The sequence below is a fragment of the Ammodytes marinus genome, assembly GCF_949987685.1.
Source record: "Ammodytes marinus genome assembly, chromosome: 8".
Lineage (NCBI taxonomy): Eukaryota > Metazoa > Chordata > Actinopteri > Uranoscopiformes > Ammodytidae > Ammodytes > Ammodytes marinus.
This window is the reverse complement of record NC_137212.1, coordinates 26,920,077-26,937,519: the sequence shown is the minus strand read 5'-3', so window position 1 is coordinate 26,937,519 and position 17,443 is coordinate 26,920,077. Positions and strand designations below refer to the sequence as shown.

Below are 17,443 nucleotides of genomic sequence, written 5' to 3'. Positions count from 1 at the left end.
ATGTCTACTCCCATGAAAACCCACCTTTGTAATACAGCTGGGTATGGTTTGAATTTTTCACAAATGTTTTACCTTAATTTGAATAGCAGTATCAAAATATTCAATAAATAGAATGCTATATAAACCTCCTTTTTTCTTACAACTCTATGAAAAATATAACAACAAAGTCCAGACTTCTGAAATTAATTAAAATTGAGTCTTTAAACATAATGAAACACAGTATAAAATGTGTGATATTATAAGTAAAATCAGGCAATATTTGATCAAATAAATAAACAGGCTAAGAATCTAAACTTGACAGTTGACAATAACACAAACTAAATTCACAATTCAAACTGTTTTTTTTAGCTTTGATACCCAGCCCTAATGTCACCTAACTACAAACAATACAAAAAATATCAAAACGACGACACAAGCAACTACTCAAAATCAAAAATCTCTGCCTCTTTCTCTTTCCAAAACGCAAAACTCCGATCGATGTATTTACAGATTTCATCATTGCTAAAACTGGAGATGTCAGTCCCTTTGTTGACCACTCCCTCGTCGGGTGTCGGTGTCTGCACGATGACTTTTGGGAGTTTAAACTCTGGGAGGCTATGTTTCACCACCTCGGCAGGGCTTTCAGACGGACTCACAATGTTACCAAAGAACTTGACTTTAATGTCCTCGAAGCCGTCTTGCCACTCGCGGTTCCCGGCCTCGATGTCCTGTATGACGGCCTTATGGAAGTCCCTGACCAGCTCCCAGGGAAAGCTCCCCACGTGGTCGAACACCTCGAAACACAGCAGGTGCCTGACTTTGCGTTCGTCCGCCGGCAGCTCCAGCTCCAGGATGTGAAAGTATCCCAGCATGAACAGATCCAGGGTCAGGTTGTCGTACTCCATCGGCTCGCCATCCACACGAGGCAGGAACTGCTCTGGGGAGTAGAGCGCCTGCTGCCTGTGGAGCCTGTGGATAACAAACAATGGTTATTTAAAATATGACCACCACTTATTTTTTTTGGTGTGGATAAACCTTTTATCAGTTTCCTAACGGATTGTTGAACAATTCACATCGATTTTTATGCTGTAAAATGTACATTGTTAAGTTGTATACTGGATATTTAATCAAACTGAACATTTGCTTCAAAATGTATCCTGAATTTGGGATTTTAAAGCAGCATGAATTGACTTTTTGGCCACATGGAAGCAGAGTAACTCAACAAGCTAAACACCTGACTTATTAGCATGCATAGCTAAAGGTAGAGTCGGCGATTCTGGATAAATATTGTTGTCAAAATCAGAGCCTAGTCTGTGTGTTAACACCCAATTATTTTTGTCAGCGCTCACACAGTATGGACAGGTAGCTGATTGTGAGGAGCTACATACATGGCTCACGATATGATATAACATGATGCATTGCGATACAATACATATTGCGATATTCCACGTAGATCAATGAAAATGTAAAAAAAGAGCCTAAAGCTGGGGTATATGATTTCTGATTGGTCAAAGTTAACATGAGCTGTACACTTTGACCAATCAGAGCGAGGCTCTGATTCTCTGTTCTTATTGGCTGTTGGGACTGTCCATTCACTTTGGCACAACTTTGTTGGTTTAGAGCGTGTCAGGGAGGGACCATAGGGGAGGGACCAAAGAGAACAAGTGGAGCGGTTGAGGTATTTGAATTCGAAATCTCTATCCCAACTGCCATTTTCTCCCCAAATCCTCCACCCCAGCTTTAAGTAGTAAGTAAGTTGCTGTGTAAGATCTGAGTGGTCTTAATCACATTATACTAAGCTCAAACTATAATTCAAATTATAGTAGAAGTATTGTGACATCCACAACAGTGGAGGTTGTGGTTCAAAACCTATTTTAAACCTGAATTTTTTCTCTCTGAAATATACAGTTTTTGGAACTGATGATACAATACAGACATCACAAAAATAAATATCACGATATATATATATATCACTATTTTAGCACAACCGTAGCTCCAGCTAGTGTAAAGAAATAGTGTGTTGTGATATAGTAAGTTATAAAGTGTCCTGCAGCCCTACCTGCGTATCTGCCTGGACGGGACACTGGAGATCATGCTCCTCCAGTTGCCCAGCATCTTGTTGACGGCGCTCCTCTGCTTGAAGAAATGTCCCAGAGAACTGTTCATCATCTTGGCCTGGGCGCTGCTCTCCACGCTGCCCCTACGACCACACCCAGCTTTGTCTCCCGTCCCCGTGTCTCCTCCGATGCTCATCTTCCTCTCTGCTGCGTCCCTGCTCTTCAGTGTCACGGTGTAGGCAGATTTCTTCCAGTGGCCTAAGAACAGCACCACTATACGCTCCTTCCTCAGGCTGGTGGTCTCCTGGACGTCTGGGACATTTTCATCGTAGTCGATGCCGGAGTCACTGTTCTGGTCCGTCTCCGGGGCTGGACTGGAGGCTTTGGGCTCTTTGTCTGGCTCCGTGGCCTCCAGTTGTGTGGAAGTACTTAACACAAGGGCCTCCTCTGGCTCCTCAGACAGTTCTTGTGAGTTCTTGGTCTCAAAATTAGACTTCAGGGTGCTTACAGACACTCCAAACTGTTGGATCTCGTCCACTATGCTCTCCCTGCGGCCCCTGGTGGAGTTTTGTCTCTCTGGCGTCTGGGAGAAGACAGTGACCAGGTCTGTGTTGGGCATCTTGCAGAAGGGCTGGTCCGTCAGGTTGGTCATGAGCAGAGACATGCTCTTCACGATGCCCGAGATGCGTCCGCACCACACCGGTAGAGGGACTAGGCTGGTGAACTTTCTGAACTGTGTGTTGACAGTGATGTTGACTATGGGGGCGGGCAGGATGTTCCGGAGCTCCTCGGCCAGACGAGCCAGCTCCAGCTCGTAGCCCTCACAGTTCCTCTGTGAGGAGACGCTGGCGATCTGCTGCTCCAGATAGATGAGGTCATTCTCAGTCAGCAGCTCACCAGAGGGCCCAAGGATGGCGTTGTGGGCTTGGGAGTACCTCCAGCTGACTTTGGCATATCTGTTCCCATTTTCCTGTTAGGAGAAAAAGGCAGATAAAAGAGGGTGTCTTATTTAATTATTTTATTTTTTAAATGGCTTACAGAGGAAAAGAGTAATAGTATTGGCTTGACCAGCAATGGTGTGTTATCAGACATTACCTTCCTCCTCTGATCTTCCTCATCCAGCAGCCGGGTCTGCAGCTGCCTCACCATGACCTGTCTCTTCCACTCTGCGATGGGACGGCCTCGCTCGTCGTGAGTGGGCACCAAGTAGTCGATGTCCGACAGGTTGGCCTCCTCTGTGGGCAGGACCACCATCTTGTTCTGCACAGATACATGGCATTCATACTTAGAAGAATAGAAGGGACTTATAAGGGAGGAAAGGATGTTGAAAATAATAAAGCTTATTGCACATACTGCTTGTCCAGGGAAGACTCCTGATATCCCCGATTGTTTGAAGGATTGTATGGACTTCATGTCGCCGAGAAGTTTTCCTCCAGCCAGGAAATTTGTATCAGGCACCATCTTCTTATCAGCAGAGACGGTAACCTCGCTCACAGCGGCCGTGGGCTGGCTGAAACCTTTAAGAACTGAAATCCAAATTAGATAAGTCTTACTCCCTTCAAAGTCATTAAATGGACACACACATTTTTTCTCCAGCGAGAACAGACTTACAGGAATTTCTAGATGATAAAAATAAAGTACGCTACAGGACACAGAAGCTGGTTTTATGCCACGTTCACAACTAAACCAGTGAAGCACCTTATCATGTTGACAGGGGCCCATCTGTATGAAAACACATTATTTACAAGAAGTTTTGCTGTTATAATTGATGTTCTAATTGCTTTTACCACAAAAAGAAGGATGCACAGCAGATAAGCTTTTCTCTTTCCCATATTACAGAATCATACAGAATACTGCCACCACTGGCTTATACAGTAGGCATTGGCATGATGGAAGGATCACTTCATCCACCTCTCTTCTTACCCAGGTGCGCTTATAGCTGGAAATGCTTGTACTTTCACTATTAAACATAGCCGTGAATTTTACTGTTGATTTTTTACGATTTGAACTCACTTTGTGAATTTGCTTAGTTAAATCCAGTTGTTGACCTCTGATTATATATACTGTATATAAAGAGATTCAATTGTTTTTCTCACCAGAGCCTTTTGAATTGATTTGGATCTTTTCTATTCTGACGGCTGATAACTGAGGCCCCGGGGCGGGTGTGGATGAAGCAGCAGGTGCAGGCAGGGCCGGAGGGTATCGGGCCTGCGGGGTATCCTCACTCTCAGGTTGCTAATTTGGACACACAAAAATGTAGAGAGATATGAACCGGTTGCTTCAGGCTATAACAGGAAATTGTAACAAATGGAAAACGTGTTGGGAAATGTGAACTCAGTGTTTACCTTTAAACTATCCATGGGTTTGTTAGGGCTGTAAGTGTCCGTGCATGTGTCACTCAGGCAGCCGTAGTAATCTTCCTCCCTGCAGCGCTGCAACAACACAGCCGGCTTCACCTTCACTACCTCCTCCACCGGCGCAATCACCTCGATGGGCTTATCTGCACAGGCTGTCTGCAAATGTCCAACATTGAATACTGTTTAAGAACAAATATTATTATCTGTGTAAATAATTTCTGGTAAAATCAAGAAGGTATCAGTGCATTTGTGGCCATTGCAAGAGCAATTGTAGGTAATAGTAATTACATTTTTGTCCATAGTTAGAATGTTAAAGCCTGGCTCTGAGAATAGGTGACACAAACCCTAAAACTAGTGGAAGTCCCTGGATGTAAAACAGCTGATGTATGAAGTACTCGAAATCACAATGGATCAACAAAATACAAATACAACAAAAATAAAACTGGTGTCAAATCTGGTACATCTGTTGTCCCTTCATCATTCAAACACGACCACATCCCAAATGTGTGTCCTAAACAAAGGAGTTTGTCTCTCTTCACATGTGACTTCATACTCATTATGGAGTCAAACTTTTTCAAACCTCTGGCATGTTTTTCCATACAGTGAAATAGCCGACAAACATACTACAGAAAACTGTAGTATGGCAGTGACGCCATTGTTTCCTTCCATTCTAAATCGTTGTTTAGTAGCCAAGACTAAAAAAACCTTCATTATAAATCTTGTTTTTTATTTTTACATTTTACCTTAAACTTTCAGACAGTTTACATGTAAAACAGTTTGAGTGACAAAATTCATTTTTGATTGTTTGGATTAACACAGATATTCATATAAATCATATGTATTTGGTTGTGCCCACTGGTAGAATATACTGTACAGTATAAGGCAGAATGAGAGCAGTTAGACTTTGTAAGAGATATAAAGGTAAATATATGGCCATGTAAAAAAAAAAGGTTTTGTTAGTAGTAGATTAGTTTGGATTGTTTTTGTTACAGGTCAGTTTGACAAGTTGTTGTAAAAGGAGATTTCATCTGGGAGACAACAAATAAGACACCAAATAAGATTCAGTCAAGAATATTAGAATAATCATTTGATTCTCAGAAAAGGGAAATAAAAACTAGGCTAAATAAAATGACTTAATAATGACTTTATAGAATGAACAAAACAAAACATTTTATAGCCTTTTAACGATGTGCACTATGAACGATAAAGGACCAAAACAATCGCACGGGATCGTCAGCAACCTCAGATAATTGGAAGCATTTCACACCACTCAGGAGGATGTCGGATGTATGGAACCATTTAGATCCCCCTTTAATGAACCTGCGTTGTCCTAATGCACTCCATGCAGAATGCATATCAAATTCAGCTCTCCAAGGACATTATTAGTAACCAAAACATCAAAGGCCGCCCTAATATGCTGCCGCATGCTGTTGTGCTTTGTGTCCATGAGGTGGTCCTTGCCATTTCCTCTCACACGGCACTTTGATGTAGAACAGCACGAAATATGCTGTGACACTGCTCGGGCGGAGGGATACACTTCCCCGAAGTTGTGCAATCCATAAATAGATAAACAAGGGGGGCCTAGGGAAAAGAGAAGGGAGCCTGATTCCTTCATGACCCTTTTTGTAAGAGTTCAATGTCCTAAAAGCTGTTATTAAATGGTCCTTGTGTGTGTGTGTCTAATTAGACCCATTGGCCAGAGAGAGCATTTGGTTTTCATCAGCACCCCATCACAATTGCCACGCAGATACAGATAGCCTGGCCCCGTTTTGGCCTGGATCCACTCTCCCTCTATCAAAGAGCCACGAGGAGCCCGATCACTACGGATTAGGAGCCAAGAGTTAGGAAACACAACTGCTCAGCGCTGTCTCCCTGGTGGACACGCTAGCTCCAGTAATCTGCGGTCCCCGTGGGTCCAGTCGTGAGAGAGTTGGGAGTATTTCAGAACGCCATGTGTATTTAAAAAACATGTCTCGTAATTCTGAAATCCATCATTCAAACAACATTCAAATAGTTCACGTTCTTGGTGATAAATTGCAATGTGGAATGTATACAGTGGGTGTACATTATACACAGAACGCTATAGTGTAAATACACGTCCACTCACGTGTTAAAATACTCTCAGGTTTACTGAATGGAGGTACATGCTAGAGAAGGCTGACAGACAGTGTTTGCCAACACTTTGCATTTTTTTGCTGGTCAGATTGATAAGACAAGTTGTTGCTCAGCTGCATATTCGTCTTCCTCACGCTGGAACATTGTAACAACTGCTGGACCGGACAACAATAGGAAGAAAGGAAGTCAACAATGACACTATATATTAAGGTCATGAGCCTGGAGTATTAGTCATGGCTAACCGTAAGAGGCCACAGCTGATCAGAAAGTAGGTAAAACGCAGCCAAGACATCTGCCAGCAAGGGCCTGTTTAACCGCACTAACAACATTTTCCTTTCATTTTCATAAAAACCAATTACTCAGCCTGTCCACTCACTTCCTTAAGAACAATTGCTCAATGAAAAGAAAATGTAGTTAAGAAACTAAAAAGGAGTATAAGCAAGCAAAAAAGAAACGGCATAAACAGTACAAATAATAGTGAAAAAGATCAGTAAACCAAACTAAAACTCACTAACCTTGAACAATTTCCCCAGTGCCGGTGTGACTTCACTGCACTGTGTTAACTCCACCGCCTCGTACAGACAGGTATCCCGGGGCGGACACGCTGCGTTGTGGAAGTGACACTATCTTAAGATCAGCGACCATTCGTTTGACACCATCGTGAGCATCTGTGCCTGTGTTCCAAGGCCCGCCAGGCAATAAACAATAAACTCTGATCGGAGAATGCTGTTAATAATTAAGGGAAAAGGATAGGATGGCCTGGTAATGTCACTCATGCACGGACAAACCAATGGCCATGTTGTTTCACAAAGGCAGGTTTCAGCGGAAGACTTGTCAAAGCAGCTCAGAAAAAGAGACATTTTATCCATGCACGTTCAGGGGCTTTTTTCCACTAGGGACAATTGAATGGAGGAACAACAAGCTTTTTTTCCCCCTTTTTTTCCGTGAGTCTACCTGGTCAAATGTGACAGTGGAAACACAATGCGACACCATAAGCTTAGATAGATGGGTTTAACTGTTAATGTGGAAAAGCTGACAACAACAAACTGAGTGCGGTGACAAATTGTGGCACAAGATTCTGTGGCGGAAATCATCCACTAGTTCATCAATTTCATCGTGTATATTACACCTGCCTCAACACAACTGATGCATTCCAGCTTAGAACAGTAAAAAAGGTCACATATTATGCTAAACTTCAGGTTTACAACATTGTAATTTGGGTTTCTAATATAAACAGATTTCCTGGTGTATTGTCCAGAAAAACTCTTTATATTTCTTACTATGACATTTCTGAAACTCCTCTTTTCAGCCTCTGTCTGAAACACTCCGTTTTAGGGCCGCCATCCAAAGAGCCCAGTCTGCTCTGATTGGCCCAGAATCTAACTGCTGGATAGCTTATCACAGGTGGAGGTAGTGCTAACCCTGCGTTCCAAATCGCATACTCTCTTTTATCTATTCTACATACTAGGGGAGAACGGGGTTGGTAGGCACACTTTTTACTCTAGTGTGAATTGCACATCACCAAAACATCTTTCAAAAGTCATCCCAACATTAAATTGAAGCTTAAGATGTTGTCATCTTCCAATTTAAAAGTAATAAAGTTATTTGCCATCAAAGACACCCTGACACATTGTGACAACAAACCCCATCATGGGGACGGTTCTCACACATTGGGAAAAATCTTAAAAAGAAGGCAAGAAGGCAGAACTAAATTTGAAAGTTTAATTGCATTGTCAAGTTGACAAATAGGCCTACACAACTTAATGCATCTTAACACAAAATGAGCAAGGAAGACGAACAGGAAACCCATATTAAGACCAGCCTATGTAACAACATAAAGAACCAAACGAATAGGTCTAACAATAATAGCCTACTCAACTAGGCTACACATATTCACTATCTGAGTTACAGTGATGGCAATGTAGTGATGTAGTGTCTGCTCACTCCGACTAAGCAGAGCTTGTGTGCGCACTGGTTGCACATCCAACCATACAACACTTCTCCCATACCTCTCTTGAACGGCTGTTGGAGAACGTTTCCATTCAAACCAAACAAAAAATATTTTCTGTATCTGATGAAGACTCCACCTCCTGTCTCCTTCTCTTCTGTTTCTTCTTCCCCTGGGGTGGAGTGCACTGGGGTGCAGTAGCCTTGGCAGCTGGTCAAGATTGGGATGCACTGAGTTGTTTTGATTTTGTTTCCCTTTTTTTCTTTTGCTTGCTAAATGCCTTTTCCTGCTCTATTCTCTCCTTCTCTGGGGTGTCAGTGAGGATACAGCTTGACATTTTCATTCGTTATTGGGTTCTTTTCCTCTCCCTAGGTCATCCTCGGACGAGTCCTCCAGCGGTGTTTCCAATCCTCCCGATCCTCCATGAATCTTGCTAGTTCGCCAGTGCTTTCTGCTACCACATCTTTCAGAAGTATGTCCACGCATGTGTTGGTTCGCATAGCACCAGCCTGCTGGCTGGGAGCTTACGGTGTCTCTGGCAATGACCGGCCAGTCTCATTCTCCTGGCTGCTACCTTCTCACTCAGCCCTGGTAGCCCACCATACAGATGCTTGTTACCAACAAGCATCTGTCTGGTGGATGTTAAGTACTGCGCGAAGCATTATGGTGTAGCACCCATCCAGAGACTTCTGTAGGGTGGGCTTCAGGGTCCAGGTTTCACAGCCATACAGTAGCACAGACTCCATAGAGCAATGCCCCCTGTTGTCATTAGGGGTGGATGGTCCGGGAGAATGTTGCAGGTGATTACCTCGGTTTTCTTGGCATTTAGCCTAAGATCAACCTTGGCACATTCCATCTCCACTCTGGTCAAGAGCTCCTGTGCCTGCTCTTCCAGGTCCGATATCAGGCTGATGTCATCTGCATAGCCCAGGTCTGTTAGGAATACGGCAGGGAATCTCCTAGACCGCCTCGGTGTAATGGTGAAGCTGAGTTCCAGCTCTCGTACACTGATGGCTTGCCTGAGTGGCTGCAGCCTTTGGATAACATGTGACAACCAACCCCAAAGAAAATGTGACGACCAACCCCAACTGGAATTTATTGCTAGCATCAAGGCTTACAACCATCTCACAATTAGTTAGCTAGCTAACAACAATCTAAACTATAGCTTTCCCTTCACACTTTTTAAGGGCAACAAGTGTTTTGTTATAAACCCATTGTGTAACCCATGTGGCCACATGACCAATTTCTTCAATGTTTTTCTAGAAACAAGGGGTGGTACTACTTCTCCCCTTTCACAACACACCCCACTCTCCCCTAATGGATTAAAATAATTCTTAAAATAATTTTTTAAAGATCAACTATTCAGTCAAGTGACTTATTGTTGCAGATCTTTGGATATTAATAGATTTTAACATTGGCATTACATACTTTTAAAGGGGAATATGTACAATAATTACAGGGCGTATAGGGATATTATATAGATAGCACAATAACATATCGCCTCATTTATCTGGTTATAAAAATGCAGCTGTGATGCAGCCGGACTCAGACAGATCAACAGACCGGATGTAAAGGGGAGAGAGAGCTTCACAGGAATATGCTTCAGATATTTCAAGTGCAGATGAAAAAAGCTATTAAAACATGTGCTTTGTGTCTCATTGCAACAAAAACAAAACAATGTGGAAACTCGGACACTGTCCGTACAAAACACACACACACACACACACACACACACACACACACACACACACACACACACACACACACACACACACACACACACACACACACACACACACACACACACACACACACACACACACACACACACACACACACACACACACACACACACACACACACAGGGATGAATGAAAATGTTTCTGCTGTGAAGCCGTTCTAAAAATACCGCCCTCGAACAAACTGCATCTTCGCCGGATTGGCTTTGAATGGAGAGCAAAAGCTAAGGATGTGTGTGAAGTAAACCTCACGCCACACTGTTTATTTGATGGCAGCTGTTCCCTGAGATGGGAGATGAGGCGGAGAGAGGTTGACGGCGCTGAACGAGTCTGACCTCGTTGTGTGAGAGATCCAAACACATGAATAGGCCAAGCACACTGCGCTCCCCGGGCCAACACACCAGCACATTTAGGTCGCTGCTCGGAAATGAGATTATCTGAGTGACACTTAAGAACCTTAAGAAACGGATGAAACCTGTGATCTACACGGCACATTACAAACCTGAAACACAACCAGAAATGTAATTAGAGTTACTGTCATGTCATGCCATTAATTTTCTCTCCTTGCACAGTAAGCTTTCCCAGCGATAGCCTACATAGTCTGCTTTCCAAATAGTATGAGGGTTAGGTAAGGCGAGACACTGCAGGCAAAAAATAAATAATTTAAGCAATTGATATTTTTGGCTATTTTGCTTCCATTCCAGGTCATCTTTCATGCTAGTATAAATAAAATGCAATTGTAATACATACATACATACATACATACATACATACATACATACATACATACATACATACATACATACATACATACATACATACATACATACATACATACATACATACATACATACATACATACATACATACATACATACATACATACATACATACATACATACATACATACATACATACATACATACATACATAGTCATTTTAGATTTATAAAATGAAAAAAGGCTCAATCCAAAATCTGTCTTGTGATAATGTTGGATGGACACTAATTTATTAATTAATTAATTTCAGATTTTAACTCTGGCTTCATCCAACATCTAGATGTTTGGTTTTTAAAGAAATGCATAAGTTAGATATTGCCAAATTTGCATATTTATTCAAACATTTCAGAAAAGAGTATCACAAAAAATGTAACTTCTAAAGTATGTCATAAACGGGCAAAATTTCAAGATGATATATATAAGTTACAAATCATATACCCTATTCCCTTGCAGTGTCCAGCCTTAAATCAATAAGCCTTTACTTCAGATGCCCCCCTTTGTTCACATCAAGCCTCAGTTTGTGTCAAACTTGCACATTGCCAAGACACATGATACATCTTTCTCTGTGTGCTCCCAACTTTACACAGTATCCAGAGGTGACAATCATCGCACTTCCCCAAGTCTCTGGAAAAAAAAGAAAACCCGAGACACAATCAAATGGTGTGTTTGAAGCCAATGACATCCTGCTCTCCAAGTCCAACAGAGGGATTGAGTTGCCAGTTCCAGGCATCAGAATGGTGAAAACGCTGAAACTTAAGCTTGTGGATCTCATAACGGCCTCAGACCCTGGGCCCTCCACCTGAGCCTCTGGAGAGGGGTAACTGATAGGCTCTTAGCTGGCGCTGGCTCTCCGGCTGCGTTGGGCGTTGCAGCGACCCCTGTGCTAATTAGCTCCCCATTGTTTGATGGGAGGATTGTTTCTGAAGGCGGCAACGCCTCGCTGGCTTCCTATCATGGTCCTCTTCATGTATGAGTGCTGCTCTTCTCTGCTGATTTATTCATGGGCCCCCATTGGCGCCACAGCTTTCGTTACTCTCTGTGTACATCTCATTGTGTAGTCCGCGCCATAGGCAACAAGTGAAGTGTGATCGCTGGAAACAATGGCAGCAGGTGGAAAGCTGTGAGGCTCTAAGGTTCAACATGTCTGCTGACAGAGTGCTCCCCATAGGTTCTCTCAGTTAACAGTATTCTCTGTTTCCTATTCAAAATAAGCTCACATGTCAGTATCGGTGTCAACAGTAATCCCCTTAACCTAATTATTATGGAGCTATTTCAAAGAAAAACAAATAAGTCAAGCAAGTAGAATTTTCATTTTAGTTTCAAGTTCGATTCTACTTGATTTTACATTTGACTGCATTGACCCTTGACCTGAACAGGCAACGCCAGCACAAACAAGGTGTTAACAATAAAATATTCATCAGTCACATTAAGGAGTGTCGTGATTTCTGCACGGAACAAAAGAGCTTATCTCCAAGAGAGTCCCCGGTAGCAAACTGAGACCAAAGAATCCTTTCCAGCACTCACTGTAATGCCCTATTAAACACAAATCCATCATCATCCACTTTCGTAGTCCTTCTTAAACTGAGAGCAAAGCAATCAGGCCGGGTGGAGGAGAACAGAACTTGACCCGTGTGAAATACATGTCACAAAACGAAGAAATTGATTCGCCGAGGTTCGAAGATCTTCCAGATGTTTGCTGTTGACCATACTTCACAAACTAGCTTTGATTTCCGTGCCAAAGTAAACAGCTGGGCAGAATTGACACGACGACAGAACACAAGGCAGGAAAATGTGCAATACAAAATATACTGTAGGTGAGCGAGAGGGAGAGGGAGAGGGAGAGGGAGAGGGAGAGGGAGAGGCAGAGGGAGAGAGAGAGAGCTTACATTTTTCTCCATGGTACAGAAATATCTGGCACAATCTTGGTGTCCATTGTACGCTGCCAAGTCTGCTGCCGTGAACCCGTCAATATCACGGTCTGAAGGGTTCGCCTGATTGGCCAACAGGATTTTACAGCACTGAAGGAATGAATGGGACAATTTAGTGGAACCAAGACATAGCACTATGGATACCATATTTGTTTATGAATGCAGTTTGGACAAGACAAGACAAAAACTATGGACGAGAACAAAATTAAATGAAAGAAAACAATTGCGTCAAACCTCCAGCTCTCCATTCTCAGCAGCATCATGAAGTGGGGTCCCTCCCCAGTGGTCCTTGATGACCTTTGAACCCATGTGAAGCAGCCTCTCCAAGATGCAACAGTGCCCTCTGCTGGCAGCAAAGTGCAGAGCAGTGGCTCCGTCCCGGTCCTGGCAGGACTGGCTGACATCAGTGTATGTCACCTATTTGGGGTTGATGCAATTTATTTAAATGTTCCACAATTTGCCTACCTGTTTTTAGCTTACTGTTTTTACAGTCTCTTTGATGCAATTTCAATATTGCATTTATGTGGGAATCTGTGCAAAAGGAGCCGCAACCAAGTATCCAATGGATGAATGAACATACTTTTCAGAAGGTTGACATTTCTGTATTAAAAATCCTTTTTTGGATTGGCTTTATGTAATATTCTAAGATTTCGAAAAGCAGGATTTTTTGGATTTTCATGAGCTATAAGACGTAATCAGGAAAATAAACAAAAATGGGCCTGACATATTTCAATTAATGTGTAATGAAACATGAGAATTAGTAATTGAAAGTTTCACTTTTTAAATTAAATTACAGAAAAATAACTTTCCATGATATAATTTTTTTAAATGCAACTGTATATGAAAAACACTACTTGTGCTTCTCTACTGACCAGCCACACCACCACAGCTTGATGGCCCATGTGAGCAGCAGCGTGCAGGCAGCTCATGCCATCGTGGGCCCTCAGGTGGACCTCAGCCCCACAGTCATTCACCAGGTACTCCACCACATGCAGGTGTCCTTCCTGGCAGGCCAGATAGAGCGGGGTAGCACCGATGACTGTCTGATGGTTCACACACCTGTATTACAACATACAACAACAACAACAACAACAACAACAACAACAGCTGGCATGAAGTTCAGGTAACCGTCAGTGATTCTGGAAAATGCTTGGTGTCAAAATCAGTGAATATCTCCTTCCGATCCACTACCTTTCCGTACTGTGTGTGTGTGCTGAAAAAAAATTGTGTTAATAAACTGCCTAGGCTCTGTCAATGGTTATGCAAAGAAAGAGGCTCTGACTGACCGACCTATCGATATAGTCTAAAATGTATAGCTAAATGAAAAGACAGGTATGTGTTTTTTTAGTAGTACTGTAGTTCGTGTTCTGCTAGTTACAGTGAGTTAGTCTGTACCACTTTATTAATATACCAGTTTACAGAGCATACACCCGGATTGTTAGAAGATATTCACAGATTTTTGACAAAAAGCGTTCTCTAGAAACGCCGACTGATCCTTTAAATACTCAAACACATTGTCAATATCGGAGCCAATATATGAATTATATCTGAAACAACACATACATTTGATGTGTAGATGATTCATGATGTTAAAAACAGATGCAACAGAAAAAGATAAAATTACCAGTCAGGGTATTAAGTGTCACATCCAGAATTTTACAAAGAAGCCTTGAAGAATGTACTGTATAAGGCGAAGATAACATGGTTCCCATCCCCCTTAGCAATGGCAGGGGCTTTAAAGTCGTCTAGAGATATAAAGCTTTTTTTAGACATCGGCATCAGCAAGATGCTTAACAGTTACAGTAACTCTTCACTAATGGCAACTATGTTGAAAAAACTAAAAGATACACAGCATGTCTGTAGATAAACCTGGATAGGTCAGTCAACATTTGGTCATTTTGGGTTGGAAAAATATTGGTTTGTGTATTTTAGAAAACTTAGTAACATAGATAAATATAGTATTAATATAAAAACATGGTATAGGATAAATGATACAAATAGAGGATCAATTACTTTTTGGTTCCTGTCTATGAAGCCTGTTGATGTACAATGTAAATAGTTGTTTAAGTAGAGCATGCACTGAGTACATGCTCTACTTAAACAACCACAAGGCTGACATGTGATTGACAGTGTCTGCCCATGTACTGTATTATTCAAAGGTTACTGATGGTTACATGTGATGTGCGGTCTGACCTGGCCATGCATCATGTAAATTACAATCATGTTATGCTGTGACTTTACAAGGGGATAAGGAAGGGGAAGCAACGTATCTCTATCAGGTCCTTCATTAGTGCTACTGTCTCAGGGTAATTAGATGGATGAGGGAAGGGATTCATGATGGGGGTTGGCATTTCACATGTTGACATGTAACACTGGATGAATGTAGTTCATCACCCAGATTTTTTTTTTTAAATGTAAAACCAACAGAGCACAATAACTTATTGAAGATAAAGACGATTGACATCTTAAAAGGGGACATATGCAAATTTCTAGGGTTAAAAAGTATTTTTGGTGTTCAAAGAGCCTGGTCATAAGGGGAGAAGCCACACACTCCTCATTACCAACCTAACTTAGCACTACCTCCATCTGTGATAAGCTTTTATTTGTGTTCCACCCATTATTATTTAAAGGAACGCATTACATGAAATAAACCACTTTCACCAATGTGTCCTGCTTCACACATTGAACGTGTCTCTAACCAATGTGTATGGGCTGAGAACTCACCCCGGTGCCTGTTGAAGGAGTAGTTTTAAACAGGTGAGGTCCCCAGAGGCGGCGGCGTAGTGAGCAGGCACCACTCCACACTTTGTCTCCACCTCTGCTGCTCCTCCAACAGAGAGCAGCCACTTAATGACCGGCACACAACCAAACCGGGCAGCCAGGTGGAGCGCAGTGGCACCCGCAGCATCCCCATCCTGGACAACATTCACACAGATTAGAGTTACATGCTTTACTGTGACTTCTTTAAAGAAATATATATATATATATAGTAGGGATTCTTATAAGCACAGATGATTGATGATGATGATGGTGGTGGCCTTAATTCAGAATGAACAGGAAACAATAAGGTGGAACATTCATGTCTTTTTCGGCAGGATTCTGTTAATTCAATCTTAAAGCTATAGTGCGTAACGTCTGTCGCCCCCCATGCGGAATTCTGAGTAATTACAACACCACTGTTGCCACACATGTACATGAGGTAAGCCTTCAGTTATCGTGCATGGACTTTATTCCTTCTGCTATACGTCCAGGTTTTTTCTTAGCTGTAGAATCAATAACTGAAACATTTCCTGGGTGTTTCTTGAGCTCCTGTGCCTGTTTGTAAACGCTGCCACACTGAGAAATTTAGAGAGGGTTTTGTGTGTGTTTTGTGACTTGATGCTATACTAATAGTTAAGATAAGTGCAAACTCCCTTTAAGCATCTGGACCAATTACACTTGCAACATAATACTAATGGATAGCCAGTAAGTCAACACCATATGATGTAATCAGCTGGTAATACATCTGAAAAGGTATTGCACAGTAACTTCTGTGGTGATGTCACCTCACTCTGGGATCAGTTAGATGGCCATCTAAAGCCATCGCCTGAATTTAACATGGCACTAACAAGTGAGTGGGTAGAAACTACCAGGGAAGCCGGACAAGTGGCATCCCTCCAAGGCAACTGAGCTCTGGGGGATAGGTTTCTCCCAGTCGGACCGGTGCAGATATGTATAGGTCTCAGTGGATAGCCTTACCTCAATGTTGCAGCCTCCTTGGTGGACAAGCCATTGCAGCTCCCAGATGTGTCCAGTGGCCGCTGCGTCGTGTGCTGGCGTGGCCCTGTTGGAGGCCCTGGCGTCAGCTGCCAGCCCCAGCTCACTCACCAGGTACTGAAGGCACTGCAGGCGTCCACACCTGGCTGCATGGTGCACCAGGCCGGCGCCTTGAGCATCAGAGATGGATCCTGAGAGGTGGCCAGAAGATGCCAGCTCCCTCAGGACGGCAAGGTCTCCTGCTCGAGCCGCCTGGATGGCCCGATGGAGCACCATCCCTGGCTGCTACCAGTACATCAATGGCAACCAATGCAAGGACCCTGGAGCTCCTAGATCCTGGCTGGTTACCATCTCATTCTCAGTCAACTCTCATACAATAACAATCAAAAAAACTTCATGCACTCATTGCCTCCATTGGAGCCATGGAAAGTGACACCCGAGTGGCAGCCAGCTGGCCAGCATGGGCAGATAGGTGGGGGTCAGGGCCAGCCAGATAGAAAGGTAATGAAAGACGGGTGTAGGCCGCACCACTCGTGGCCTCCCGCTCTGCTTTGTGCAGCCAGTGACCATATGCTGGCACCACACGCGCCAACGCTTCACTGGAGATGGGGGAGCTGAGGCAGCACGGAAACTTAAGTAATGGGAGAAGTCCGGGCCAGCAAGGCATGGTGATTGATTACAATGAGTGTTATATTTTACTACTATTTTAAAAATTCATCTCAGCGGGAAAGACTTTACATCTGATAAATCTGTAAGGTTATAATCTACATAGAATATTAAATAAA

The 17,443-nt window shown here is 42.8% G+C and overlaps 1 protein-coding gene across 1 annotated transcript; it reads right to left on the bottom strand.

Moving 5' to 3' along the window:
* Positions 1–419: 419 nt before the first annotated feature.
* Positions 420–16,934, bottom strand: espnla (espin like a; the record flags this gene model as incomplete). Its single annotated transcript, XM_080032870.1, has 11 exons — positions 420–948; positions 2,039–3,006; positions 3,132–3,296; positions 3,390–3,562; positions 4,133–4,271; positions 4,382–4,549; positions 12,861–12,992; positions 13,137–13,319; positions 13,775–13,961; positions 15,627–15,817; positions 16,641–16,934. 11 exons carry the CDS (start codon positions 16,932–16,934, stop codon positions 420–422), a joined length of 3,129 nt encoding a protein of 1,042 aa, XP_079888996.1.
* Between the last annotated feature and the right edge of the window lie 509 nt (positions 16,935–17,443).